This window comes from Anarhichas minor, unplaced genomic scaffold, assembly GCF_050575085.1.
Source record: "Anarhichas minor isolate MPS153535 unplaced genomic scaffold, ASM5057508v1 ptg000058l, whole genome shotgun sequence".
In the NCBI taxonomy this organism is placed as follows: Eukaryota; Metazoa; Chordata; class Actinopteri; order Perciformes; family Anarhichadidae; genus Anarhichas; species Anarhichas minor.
The window spans coordinates 3,834,210-3,847,287 of record NW_027466504.1 but is presented as its reverse complement, the minus strand read 5'-3'; the positions used below and the strand labels follow the sequence as shown (position 1 = coordinate 3,847,287).

Below are 13,078 nucleotides of genomic sequence, written 5' to 3'. Positions count from 1 at the left end.
CTCTTTGAAGTAAAGTTATTGTTTTCCACAGTCATGCACGGGGTAGAAGAGGCGATGAGGCTTTGTTAAGGAATAATTAAGAGGGTGTTTTTGTGTCTTTGTCCTCCTGTAGGGCACCGAAACCCTCACAGGGTTAGATGTTGTTGTGTAATGAAGGATACGGAGCAGTGTGATGAAAGCAGGAGGCAAGACCGCAGCTCAAGAGCACGCTTCGCAATGCAATAGACGTGAAGTCGAGAGAAAACAACAAAATCAATCTCACGGTCTGGTTCATTCTTTTTTGTAATTCTCTTCAGTTTCAATGCAGGTGGGACAGGAAAGAAAAGACGTTCTATTCGTGCCATCTTGAAATAAATGGCCAAATAGGATACTGAGCGTTTTGTGTGCCAGTTTGGACCTCATGTGCTCTTAGTTACTGAATAGCCAGCAGAGCGGTGAAACTTTAATCATGCACAAATACCGGAAGCCTTTTGCAGCGGCACGTGACTTTGGCAGAAGTGGATTTAGAGGAAGTGGATGTGGCAGGTGTTGAGGCAACAGGTTGGTGGCTTCTCTGTTCTGCTGGTTACCTGGCATAACACATATGAAGTTTTAAAGAACACGGTCAGATGTAGTAACCCATGTAATCTAAAGAAACTGGAAGGTACGTAAGGTACTTAAGAAGGGTGGATTTCCCCTGCCAGTATTATCCCCAGCCTGTATACAGTGAGGTGTTGTATTTATTTGTCATATAAATTGGAATGTCTTATAATTATTGTACAATGCTCAAATAAACTAAAACTACAGGAACAAGGCTACAGGTTTCACTGAGTGTAAAATGTGTTTTGAATAAAAACAATGCATGCCGTCCCAGCCTCGTCATGTGACTGACGCGTTGATACCTGCAACAGGTCCCTGACACGCCTCATTCCTGCAGTCTTTCACAGAGAAGAGAAGAGGGGGGGGGGGGGGGGGAGGACAGGACATCCGATACCCAACCTGTCTGAACTAGTTACATGCTTTTGTCCCTGTGTTGCTGTGGAGACGAAGTGTGAGGGGGGAGGAAAACTGGGTGAGGCAAGAGAACCTAGACAGACAAATGATTAAACGGCTGGCTAATAAAAGTGGCTCTCTTTTACCCACTGGCACTTTCATGTTCATTGCCACACAGCAAATTCCGAACTCGCAGTCTTCGCTCGGTTAGAATAAAGGCCGCCTTTAAACTCAGCATTTGTCCATCACAACGCTTCTATTTAAAAATAAAAGACTTAGCCAACTCCCTCTACACTAAACAGGTGTCATACAGCAAGGAACTCTCACATTCCGCAAATCTGAGCTGAAGACACCTCTTCCTCTGGATTCATGCAGGTGGAGAAGAAATCAGCTGAGAAATCAGTGTTGTGAGCCATGAAAAGCAGATTAAAAGTTTTATTCAAAGAAAAAAAACAATACCAGGACAGTGACTCACTCAAAGCAGGGCTGCCACACCCATTCAAAACAAACTCATCTGGGTAGGAAACCTGGCGGCCATCTTGTGTGTGAGACCTCCATGCACTGTAACCATCATGACACACCATGTGTTTGCATTGACTTTTAAGTATCAGCAGAACTATTAGGACTAGAAAAGCACTCTTTAGTTCCCTCCCCCCTCATGATCTGCTGTACTTTTCCATCGTGACCAGACAAACAAAGAACAAAAACCCTGCACCACATCAGTGTCTTTAAAAAGATTTTATTATAAACATTTAGACAAAACACACATTAGTAGGTAGGAAACTGTACAATCTACGACGCGGACTTTAGACCACTCGATGCGTTCTGACATTAAAAAGCGGTATGTGCCAGGCACGTTTTCAAAAGCACAGTTCTTTATGGCATATAGATGGACGATGCGTTAAGAGTTGACACGATTTATAAATAAATGGCGATACCAGCTGTGCCAACACAAAAAAAGCAAGTTCATTGTTACAATCTGTATTCCTCAAGTAAAATGGTAAAAAAAAAAAAAGAAACGGCACACTCCCACTGCAGAAAACAAGTTATTCCATAAAGGTCTTCATAGACTCCCGCTGCGATGAAGACTTTACATGGGGTCCAGTTCTCTTTGCTGAAGGAACACAAAAATTATTATTAAAAAACACATTCCATGGTGCAAAAAGTAACTCATAGTTGAGAGTCACAGGAAGATCATCTCACCTGGGTTTTGCTGTATCTCTGATTCTGTCGCCTTCTGGCAAAGAACTGCACCAAAAAACAAACAAAATTAAATTAGGACACGTACTGATAATCCTAAATCGGCACTTAAGTGGCAGACATTTGGATAAAAGCACTTACCAGGACCAGCAGGCCGGCGATCACAGCCAGCACCACCACCACGATGACGGCGATGATGCCGCCCGACAGGTACTTCATGGTGAAGGTCGGGTTCTCCTCGTCCACGTAGTACACCAGGATGTTCTCCATCTCCAGCTTCTGGCCGTCCACATTGGGCATGAACATATCCTGGTTCTTGAACAGGGGCAGCACCTTCACCTGCAGGGGAGCCAAAACAATAACAGGGGTCAGTCACCGGGGCCTCTCTTCAAGCATTATACAGGATTTAAACAACTGAAAGAAAACATACATCTTTCTCCATGTAGTAGGCCATCTGGGTCAGGTCAGTCATGCGTTCTCCCTTTGCCTTCTTCACATCCACCACAATCGTGCGGGAATCTGCGTCGTACTGCGGCACGACAGACAGGACGCTGTTAGTCAGGTACTTTTGTAATGCCGTTCTAACATACATAAAAACGTGCGTCGTTTAATTTTTTATTTTTTTTTTAAACTGGAGACTCACCTTGACCTCTTCCACCAATTCCTTGTTAAAGTTATTGTAACGTCTGTTAATGGCTTCGGAAATGGCACTGTATTAGGAAAAATAAGAAATCACAATTGTGGCATATCGAAACTCAGAAGTCAACGACGCTTGATTTTTATTCATTTGAAATGGGGGCTGTTAAAAGTACTCACGCCTTCAGGCTTCCGGCTTTCACTGGAGTTGTCAACGGTTTGTGTTTCAGCTGCAGACGAACCCAGCTGGAGGGGGGGGCAAAACAAACAAGGAGACAAAGGGTTAACATTCAGCGCCCGAACATTGACACTGATCATCCACGCCGATGATGAGGACGACAACACTCACTAGGTCTCCACCAGCTTGGGGCACTTGAGATCCTTGCCCTCCTTGTCGGTACGACGGACTCCAGCGCTGTTGACGCACCAGCACTCCTCCGTGTTGTTGCACTGCTTGGCCCTGAACTTGCCGTCGGTCTCGCAATCCGGGTCGTAGATGCCGTCATTGTCCACGAAGGCCGTCTCCACCGGCTTTCCTCCTATTGTGCGCGTGCTCAGGCCCTTTTTAGCTCGGTACATCTCGGCCTTCATCAGGAAGCACTTGGGGATCACTGAAGGGGGGAGGGGGAGGGAGAAAGCCAAATCGTGAGCAACCTGCAAAAGCGGAGAAAAACCTACACAGGCTTGATCACAACATACAGGTTTTACTTACATGCGTCGCAGTTTAGCGCTTGTTTATTGTTATTGCCGTCACCGACCTGAAGGGTACAAGCGCATGGATCGCCGTCACAGGTGGCCCACTTCATAGTTTCACATGAACCTAAAAAAGAAGGGTTAGGGTTATCAATATCGAATTATGTAAGCGACCCCTGAAAAGAACTTGAAGTAATTGGCGTGCAAGTTAAATATCACTCAATGTTTCAAATATCTACTGGCGCCACTTTTATCACCACTATAGTGTCTCACAATGCACAAGTGAAGTGGACAGAGGCCCCCATAGTGTGACTAGAGGAACGACCACAAATAGGCTTGGTGTACACCGAGCTCGTGAAGGATTTATTGTATTGTCGGTTATACAGCCCTATAAACAGAGGGGGGGGGGGGGGTAGTACAGCAGGTAGACTAGCAGGTTTACACCTGGGCGTTGGTTCCTCCAAACAGGACGAGTCCCCAGAGAGCGGAACAAATCCTCCCAACCCCCACCCGACAACGACACTACCTGCGTTTGACAAACACCTTATACTGGGGTTTTTATTTGTCCACCTCTACTCGCAAATAAGTCACGTTATGCGAGCAGACGTTACACTTAAAGTGAGAAGAGTGTTCCTGCTGAAACACACGGCATTAAAAAGCAAAATTTAAACTTAATTTTTAACTAAAGCTTACAAAAAGTGCCAAGAAAACGCACTTGAAAATGGAAAATAGCACAGAATGACATTTAGGCGACGCGTTAGCGCGAACTGCGTTGAAAGGTTTTTTATTTTATTTTTTAAGACTAACATTAATAAAGTTGAACAAATCAAACTTACATTGAGCTGAGGCTCCTGTCGCGAAGGCGACGAGAACGAGAGCAATCCACATTTTCATGATGAAAATTAATCAAACCAAAAAACGACTTGTTGAGAACAAAACAAAACCGTCAGCTTTCTGTCCCTCCGCCGTCCACAGAGGTCAAAGATGGAGTAAAGAATGGCGTTCGGGGGAAAACAAGGCTTCCTTTTTCTCCCTGCAGGTGTGTCCCGGCGGTCGAACCTGTTTGAAGGAGAGAAACTCAACTAGAGCGCGTGCGCAAAGGTAACGACTTTGAAACTGGAGCACGAGCGCCACCAAAGTGAAGTAACACAGCTGGCTGTTGATTATATCTCTTTTGATGGTTGTTGTCCAACTGACACAAGAGCGGTTGTGAAGTAAATTTATAAGACAACTAGCCTATTGACGTCACTCCAATTTGACGGGGGGGGGGGGGGGTTCGTCGGTTCGTCAAGCGCACCTTTTCTCCGGTGTGACCATATTTGGTCTCTCTCTCTCTCTCTCTCTCTCTCTGTTGACATATTTTATTCTTTCAGCTTGTCAATATACAAAAATACTTTTGTGGTTAATATTTTACAGGCAATATTCTGCCTAGATTAACATTGTAACACTGTTTTATGTCTGTATAGAGTGTGGTTTGTAGTGACCTTTATACTTCAAGAATTGTGATATTTCTACAGGATGTTAAGTATCACAGCTAATAGTGTCTTTTTATATGTAAAGGCCTTTATTGTATCATTGCAATATCACTTCAGACAGTTTACACCATATAGTTTTACACTAGACTTTTGTAATGATATTTATATATATATCCCCATTATGTTATATCGTACCTTTATAATATCACTGTGTGATAGTTTTGATCACTGTGTATTCTTATCATGTCGTAGTCGGCTATTTAGACATCACGTTCACCAATACAGTCAAAGCATTTAGCTGTGTCCAGAGTCCATATAGTTCATATTTCATATCCCACACCTAAGCTATCCCAATATGTGCACAAAATGCGCAGCGTTTAAGCAATACGTCTAGATATGTAAAAAATAAATCTTGTTCAACTGTCCGAAGCAGGTATCTTAACTGACAGAAACCAGAGGCTGGGGGGAAAAAATGTGAGGTATTGTGAGTCACGCTCTGTGGGATGACACGGCTGAGTCACGCCTCTGGTCACGTGGAGACTCTCCACCTGAGAGATACTCTCACACTCTCAGCAGTTTACCCAATATTTTTTTTTATGCTTATTCATTAGTCCCCGTCAATCAAGAGTCAAGTGGGCTACACAGAAAAAGGAAGGAGGAGACGCCCCGCAGATGGGACGGACACAATCTAAAAGACTACACATGCACTAGCTTACTTTCATGGAAAAAGATAGATACAGAGGTAGAATTAATCTAATAGTCTAATCTTTGATTATGGGCTTGATTTGTGTAACCTCATCTAGGGGAACAGTTTTGAAACGCAGTCACTGCACCACATTTCAATAGCTTTTCGTGATTTCTACAGCTTGTTGTTTGTCACTTACGAGCATATTAAGAACTGTTAAAAGAAATAGTCTGACATGTAAAAAACAAAAAGAAGCCACTTATGAAATATTACCACTTTCGTTTTTTAAGAAATCATGATGCACCATGCTCTGTAGGCTACTTTGCCAAACCGGTTGTGTTACGAAACCCTTTCGGTTGCTGTAGAGAATTAAAAGCAGCTCACACAAAAGTGCAGGTGAGTCATTTTCACAAGTGCACCTGAGGGCAGATCAAGGTTTTGCACACTCTTGCCTATGAGTTCTTCGATGAACCACAAATGTTCCAGGAAGGCTTTTATTTAAATCTGTCTACATACCTCGCCTACCACAGCAAAATGAGCCAATTTAGGCAATTTCGATGGTGCGACTACATTTTAGCAGAGCGGGTACCGTCTTAGAATAATGCACAATTTTTTCTTTCTTCCCATTCTGAAAACATTGCATGAAGCAAATTACACAGCAAAAGAACAGCTCACAGCATTACGCCCCTGTAGACTCTCTTTGTGGCAAAGAGTACTAGTCAAACACAGGTGTAACTAATAATGTTAATGATTGCTGTGTTGCAGAGGCCTGATAGTGTGTATGCTCCCTCACTGGAATGCAGCCTTCACTAATGTGAACGAGTGAAACCTGTGGTCCGAGAGTTGTTGCTGTACAAAAACACAACAACACAAATTTTGTGTTTTGGTAGTCTGTGTGTATTTAATGCACAAACATTTAAAAAGACATTTTTGAGTAAAGTATACTTGATTTTGTTTCTTTAAGGACACTTGTGAACTCCTGACTATAGCGTCATCATGAGGTTTGGAGTGAAACATCTCGACAACTACCGGATGGATTGCCATGAAATTTTGGTTCCTACATTCATGTCTCACTCGAGGATGAATCCAATAACTGTAGTGTTCCTCTGACTTTTCATCTCGGGCCGTCATCAGGTCAAAATTAGTACAGAGGATGTGATTCCTGCAGAACTACTGACATTCCCAGTAACCTCGTGCTATATTTTATGCTAGTTATCAAATCTTAGCATGCTAACTTGCTAAAGTAAGATGGTGAATATGTCACAATCAGGCTTTGCCTTGTGTGTTTTGTGTGTGTTTTTCTGTAGCTCCTCACTCCCTTCACCTGTCCCTAATCAGTTCATTCAGTGCACCTGCCAGTCACACTCACCTCATCAGCTCATGACTCTCACCTGCTCACTCTGCCTCCTTCACTATTTAAACCCCTGCCTCACACACACCCACTGCCAGATCATTGTTTGTTTCCTACCTACCCGCCCGTTTTGCTCGTCCTGTTCCCGGTTTCACCGTCTGCTTGTTCTGCCTCGTCCTGCCGGATTTCACCCCTTGTCTCTTGTCTTGCCCTTGGATTCCCTGTTTGTTTTTGGATTATTCATTAAAACCCTTTTTGCATTACACCTGACTGTCTGCGCTTGAGTCCTCATCATGCCCCGTGACAGAATATGGTAAACTCTATGCCTGCTAAACATCAGCAGGTTAGCATTGTCTTAGAGCGGCGAAGCCCCGCCCCTTTTGGTGTCCCCCATGGGACCTTATTTTGGAAAAAATGTCAGGTAGTCCTACAATGGCAAGGGACAAATATTTTGTTGATCCAGTTTGAATTGTGCCATGATTTACACATATGTTTTTCAATTTTAAGTTGCAGTTTGTCGTAGTAACTGTTTTTTTTTTGTGTGAAACGGCTCAGTGTCACCAACATGGCCGTAACCTTGGCTGGCGAGCTAGCTAACTTAGCTATGTTCCACGCACAAATGTAACGTTATCTCACCCGACGTGTTTCATCCAGCGACTCTTTTTTTTATCAGCCGGGAAGCGAAAGAACGAGCGAGACCCGTCGTCCGTGTGAGTACATCGAAACACACAGCTATCATAGCTTCAACGAGAGACGCCACTTGTGCGACTTTTGGGTGTTTAGTCTTTTTTTGAATAACACATTTTCACAGTTGCTTCAACAGATTTACGACAAAATGAGACTCTAGATGTAGTCTCTCGCTGCTGACTACCGTAAATATTTTTTTTACAAAATAAGGTCCCAGGTGTGTGCACCGGAAATGGAGGGACTTCGCCTATCTATTGTGAGCATGTTAGCGAAAGCCTTGCTGTACCTAAGAATAGACCACTAGCATAGCTGTAGAGTCCTTTTCACTGCTAACTCCACTGTTGGGGGGTAGGCAGAAACTCCATGACACTTTGTGTCGCTAACCGCTACTTTTCATCTGCCAGAGAAGAGGCTTCACTAGGAGAGCGTGATACACAGAGGGTTCATGGTCAGCACTTCCTCGAACACTGCAGAGTCAACCACAGACTGATAATACACAACCCAGACCATCGCTAGTATGACTTAAATGTCAAGTGTAACAAGGGTAAGCATTTGTACAGACCCCGAGTGATTTGATACTTAAATCTTTACAACAGCCAACAAAAAACGCTCCCACTTTTCTCACCTGTGGACGGAGCTCATAAACCAGCTCAGTATCGTCTTATCGCTGCAGTAGCGGCTGCCAAGGATTTATGATTCTGCATGTTGTGTATTGTATACAAGCCTGGATAGCAGTGCTGGTTTTTATCTTATGCTAATGCCATATGAATGGGATTTGCCCTACTGAACAATGCAGTGACTGCAAAGAATCTACGAGTCAATTCAGTTCACGTTTATAGGATTTACTGATGTGATGATACCCCAGTTATGTTTTACCAGTGGCGGGCCATGTGTTTTATACCTGGGCCTTCAGTGCTGTCCTACTACAGTTGAACCACCTTCTGATAATCTCATGACGTCAGCATGACGGGATACTTCGTCATTAACGGGCAATGCATATAGTCAAAATCAATGTAATTAACACAATGACAAGAACAAACTCACAAGAACCAGTCACATATATTTATATGACAACAAAGCAGGTAGAAACATAAAACGCAAATAACACGATTCAACAGGCCTCTGCAAGATGCCGCCCGACATGATGAAGGTCGGGTTCTCCTCGTCCACGTAGTACACCAGGATGTTCTCCATCTCCAGCTTCTGGCCGTCCACATTGGGCATGAACATATCCTGGTTCTTGAACAGGGGCAGCACCTTCACCTGCAGGGGAGCCAAAACAATAACAGGGGTCAGTCACCGGGGCCTCTCTTCAAGCATTATACAGGATTTAAACAACTGAAAGAAAAAGAAAACATACATCTTTCTCCATGTAGTAGGCCATCTCGGTCAGGTCAGTCATGCGTTCTCCCTTTGCCTTCTTCACATCCACCACAATCGTGCGGGAATCTGCGTCGTACTGCGGCACGACAGACAGGACGCTGTTAGTCAGGTACTTTTGTAATGCCGTTCTAACATACATAAAAACGTGCGTCGTTTAATTTTTTATTTTTTTTTTAAACTGGAGACTCACCTTGACCTCTTCCACCAATTCCTTGTTAAAGTTATTGTAACGTCTGTTAATGGCTTCGGAAATGGCACTGTATTAGGAAAAATAAGAAATCACAATTGTGGCATATCGAAACTCAGAAGTCAACGACGCTTGATTTTTATTCATTTGAAATGGGGGCTGTTAAAAGTACTCACGCCTTCAGGCTTCCGGCTTTTACTGGAGTTGTCAACGGTTTGTGTTTCAGCTGCAGACGAACCCAGCTGGAGGGGAGGGGGGGCAAAACAAACAAGGAGACAAAGGGTTAACATTCAGCGCCCGAACATTGACACTGATCATCCACGCCGATGATGAGGACGACAACACTCACTAGGTCTCCACCAGCTTGGGGCACTTGAGATCCTTGCCCTCCTTGTCGGTACGACGGACTCCAGCGCTGTTGACGCACCAGCACTCCTCCGTGTTGTTGCACTGCTTGGCCCTGAACTTGCCGTCGGTCTCGCAATCCGGGTCGTAGATGCCGGCGTTGTCCACGAAGGCCGTCTTCACCGGCTTTCCTCCTATTGTGCGCGTGCTCAGGCCCTTTTTAGCTCGGTACATCTCGGCCTTCATCAGGAAGCACTTGGGGACCACTGAAGGGGGGAGGGGGAGGGAGAAAGCCAAATCGTGAGCAACCTGCAAAAGCGGAGAAAAACCTTCACAGGCTTGATCACAACATACAGGTTTTACTTACATTTGTCGCAGTTTAGCGCTTGTTTATTGTTATTGCCGTGACCGACCTGAAGGGTACAAGCGCATGGATCGCCGTCACAGGTGGCCCACTTCATAGTTTCACATGAACCTAAAAAAGAAGGGTTAGGGTTATCAATATCGAATTATGTAAGCGACCCCTGAAAAGAACTTGAAGTAATTGGCGTGCAAGTTAAATTGTATTGTCGGTTATACAGCCCTATAAACAGAGGGGGGGGGGGGGGGGGGTAGTACAGCAGGTAGACTAGCAGGTTTACACCTGGGCGTTGGTTCCTCCAAACAGGACGAGTCCCCAGAGAGCGGAACAAATCCTCCCAACCCCCACCCGACAACGACACTACCTGCGTTTGACAAACACCTTATAGGGGAGAGCGGGGTAATGTGAGACACTTTTTACATTTGCTCCCCTCTAGGCGAGCTAAAATGATATACCAGTAAAATTTACACATTTCCCATTAATTCAGGATGTTTCCTAGCAATGGAAACAATCAGAATGTCTTCAGGACAAAGGGCAGTGAAAATATGATTGTTTTAAAAAAAGTGGTCTTGTGTCTCACTTTACCCCAGCTTAGGGGTAAAGTGAGACAGACCAGAGAAATCAAGGGGGTAAAGTGAACCAGCTGGGGGTAAACTGATCCACTTACTTTTTCCACTTTAAAACTACCATAACAACACATGTTGTAACAGTTAGAATCCTGACAGCTAGATTGACAACCACACATTCCAAAACTAATATCGGACTCGTAACAGAATCATGGGGATTGGTCAATTAAGCACATTTTTTTTAAACACTTGAAAGTAACTCCGAACAAAATCATATACAACATAATATAATTCAAAATGTTTTAATTAACATTCAAATGACAGATAGAACCAGTTAGATTAGAACACAGTCATGGGACCATAATCAGAACCAGCTAGAACAGCCTGGGACTCAGAACACAGGACTAGACCCACCTGGATTAGAACATCAGCCTCATACTCTATAACAAGACCTACTCTACATTCCAGCCCTGAAGGTTACAGGGAAAGGTGAAGAGTTGCTCTCTCCGTGTGGTTCCTCCAGGCCTATTAGGTTGAGGCAGCTTCTTCACCACATCACCTTTAGGAACATGTGCCACATCATTTGCTTTTATAGCAAACATGGGTCTCTCCCACTCTTTCTTGTTTCCCTGGATTCTTCTGAGGTTCTCCATAAAACATTTGCAACTAAAGAATTAATTCTGTCACCTGTCCATCACTACAGCCAGATTTTCAAATAACTCCCCCACTGTAGTTTTATTGAAGGCTGTAGCACTTCCCAGGGATGTTGCCTCCGGAGTTCGGACAGAGAGATGGCGACGTGCTAGGAAGCTGCCAAACCACTCTTCTCCTAAAGAGTAGAGAATTCATTATTATAAGATTTAGCTTTGTGGCAAGATCAGTTGGCCTAAGTTAACCTACAGAATCATGTGATCTCTTGCACACCCTAGCCTACCTGCACATTGTTTCTCTGTCCAATTGGCAGGGACAGGGATATAGTATTTCTCTGCGTGTTCACGGCACTTAACTGGAGCAAGGCCATGGAACTGGTCAGCTAGTTGTTTCAAGTGTTTGGCAAGCTCCTCCTCCATCTCATCTGTGAATATTCTCTTTGCCTCAGCTACTGCACCCCAGGCTACTGATTTTACTTCCCCTTTCTCTTTTTTCTTTATGAATCTTTTGAGGGTTGTCTTGTCAATATTTCTATCCCTTCCAGCTTTTCTTAAGGACTTCTTTCCTTGCATGACCTCAGCGGCTGCACTCTCCATCTCTGCGAGGGGTGTTTGGCCCCAGGTTGTCTTCCTGGTGTAGTTTCTTGGCATGATGGCTTTTCTACAATGTTTATGACATTAAAAATAAAACATATGTAATGTAATATTACACTAAAATATGTTTAAGACTAAACTTAACTTGTGCTTCATGGTGGGGTAAAGTGAGACAGAGTCTCACTTTACCCCACATCATTTGTCTCACTTTACCCCACAGCTACTATTTTAGAAAAAACAACATCTCTTAGCAATTCAGGCTAATCTTCAGCTAGCATCAATCACATGGTTTTATATGTTGGAAGTTCATCAACATGTATGATATAAGTTTTTCTACCTGAATCAATTTGCTTTGACACAACAGTTGATTAAGTTCACAGCAAGAAAATTTACTTTTACATGCAAAAACCACATTTTTGTGAAAAAACATACTTACCACAGCACCAGCACCAACTTCTCCTTCATGGCAAGGGGGGAATGGGAGGGGCTTGAAAACATAATGGTCACATGACCACAAATGTGTTCCTTTGCCTAGATACAGGGGGTGTCTCACATTACCCGGTGTCTCACATTACCCCGCTCTCCCCTACTGGGGTTTTTATTTGTCCACCTCTACTCGCAAATAAGTCACGTTATGCGAGCAGACGTTACACTTAAAGTGAGAAGAGTGTTCCTGCTGAAACACACGGCATTAAAAAGCAAAATTTTAACTTATTAATTTTTAACTAAAGCTTACAAAAAGTGCCAAGAAAACGCACTTGAAAATGGAAAATAGCACAGAATGACATTTAGGCGACGCGTTAGCGCGAACTGCGTTGAAAGGTTTTTTATTTTATTTTTTAAGACTAACATTAATAAAGTTGAACAAATCAAACTTACATTGAGCTGAGGCTCCTGTCGCGAAGGCGACGAGAACGAGAGCAATCCACATTTTCATGATGAAAATTAATCAAACCAAAAAACGACTTGTTGAGAACAAAACAAAACCGTCAGCTTTCTGTCCCTCCGCCGTCCACAGAGGTCAAAGATGGAGTAAAGAATGGCGTTCGGGGGAAAACAAGGCTTCCTTTTTTCTCCCTGCAGGTGTGTCCCGGCGGTCGAACCTGTTTGAAGGAGAGAAACTCAACTAGAGCGCGTGCGCAAAGGTAACGACTTTGAAACTGGAGCACGAGCGCCACCAAAGTGAAGTAACACAGCTGGCTGTTGATTATATCTCTTTTGATGGTTGTTGTCCAACTGACACAAGAGCGGTTGTGAAGTAAATTTATAAGACAACTAGCCTATTGACGTCAC

General features: G+C 43.7%; 3 protein-coding genes across 4 annotated transcripts; all 3 read right to left on the bottom strand.

Annotated features, from left to right (window-relative positions):
- Window positions 1–1,576: 1,576 nt before the first annotated feature.
- LOC142932985 (epithelial cell adhesion molecule-like) lies at window positions 1,577–4,395 on the bottom strand. The gene is made up of 9 exons (XM_076077116.1): window positions 4,338–4,395; window positions 3,521–3,628; window positions 3,158–3,419; window positions 2,989–3,054; window positions 2,816–2,882; window positions 2,603–2,701; window positions 2,314–2,511; window positions 2,176–2,220; window positions 1,577–2,086 (listed from the first exon to the last, which is right to left on the bottom strand). The coding sequence occupies exons 1-9, from the start codon at window positions 4,393–4,395 to the stop codon at window positions 2,063–2,065; spliced, it is 927 nt and encodes a 308-aa protein (XP_075933231.1). The 3' UTR covers window positions 1,577–2,062.
- Window positions 4,396–6,450: 2,055 nt separating this feature from the next.
- On the bottom strand, window positions 6,451–12,722 carry LOC142933135 (epithelial cell adhesion molecule-like). The gene is made up of 8 exons (XM_076077282.1): window positions 12,665–12,722; window positions 9,982–10,089; window positions 9,619–9,880; window positions 9,446–9,511; window positions 9,273–9,339; window positions 9,060–9,158; window positions 8,816–8,962; window positions 6,451–6,510 (listed from the first exon to the last, which is right to left on the bottom strand). Exons 1-8 carry the CDS (start codon window positions 12,720–12,722, stop codon window positions 6,451–6,453), a joined length of 867 nt encoding a protein of 288 aa, XP_075933397.1.
- On the bottom strand, window positions 10,828–12,350 carry LOC142933074 (uncharacterized). Of its 2 annotated transcripts, none has more exons than XR_012947549.1 (2): window positions 11,229–12,185; window positions 10,828–11,100 (listed from the first exon to the last, which is right to left on the bottom strand). XR_012947549.1 is itself a non-coding variant. In XM_076077225.1 (2 exons), the coding sequence occupies exon 2, from the start codon at window positions 11,840–11,842 to the stop codon at window positions 11,438–11,440; it is 405 nt and encodes a 134-aa protein (XP_075933340.1). In that variant the 5' UTR covers window positions 11,843–11,852; window positions 12,222–12,350; the 3' UTR covers window positions 10,828–11,437. The 2 variants fall into 2 exon arrangements, 1 of the variants encoding a protein (XP_075933340.1); XM_076077225.1 differs by adding an exon at window positions 12,222–12,350 and having other exon boundaries at window positions 10,828–11,852.
- Window positions 12,723–13,078: the final 356 nt, after the last annotated feature.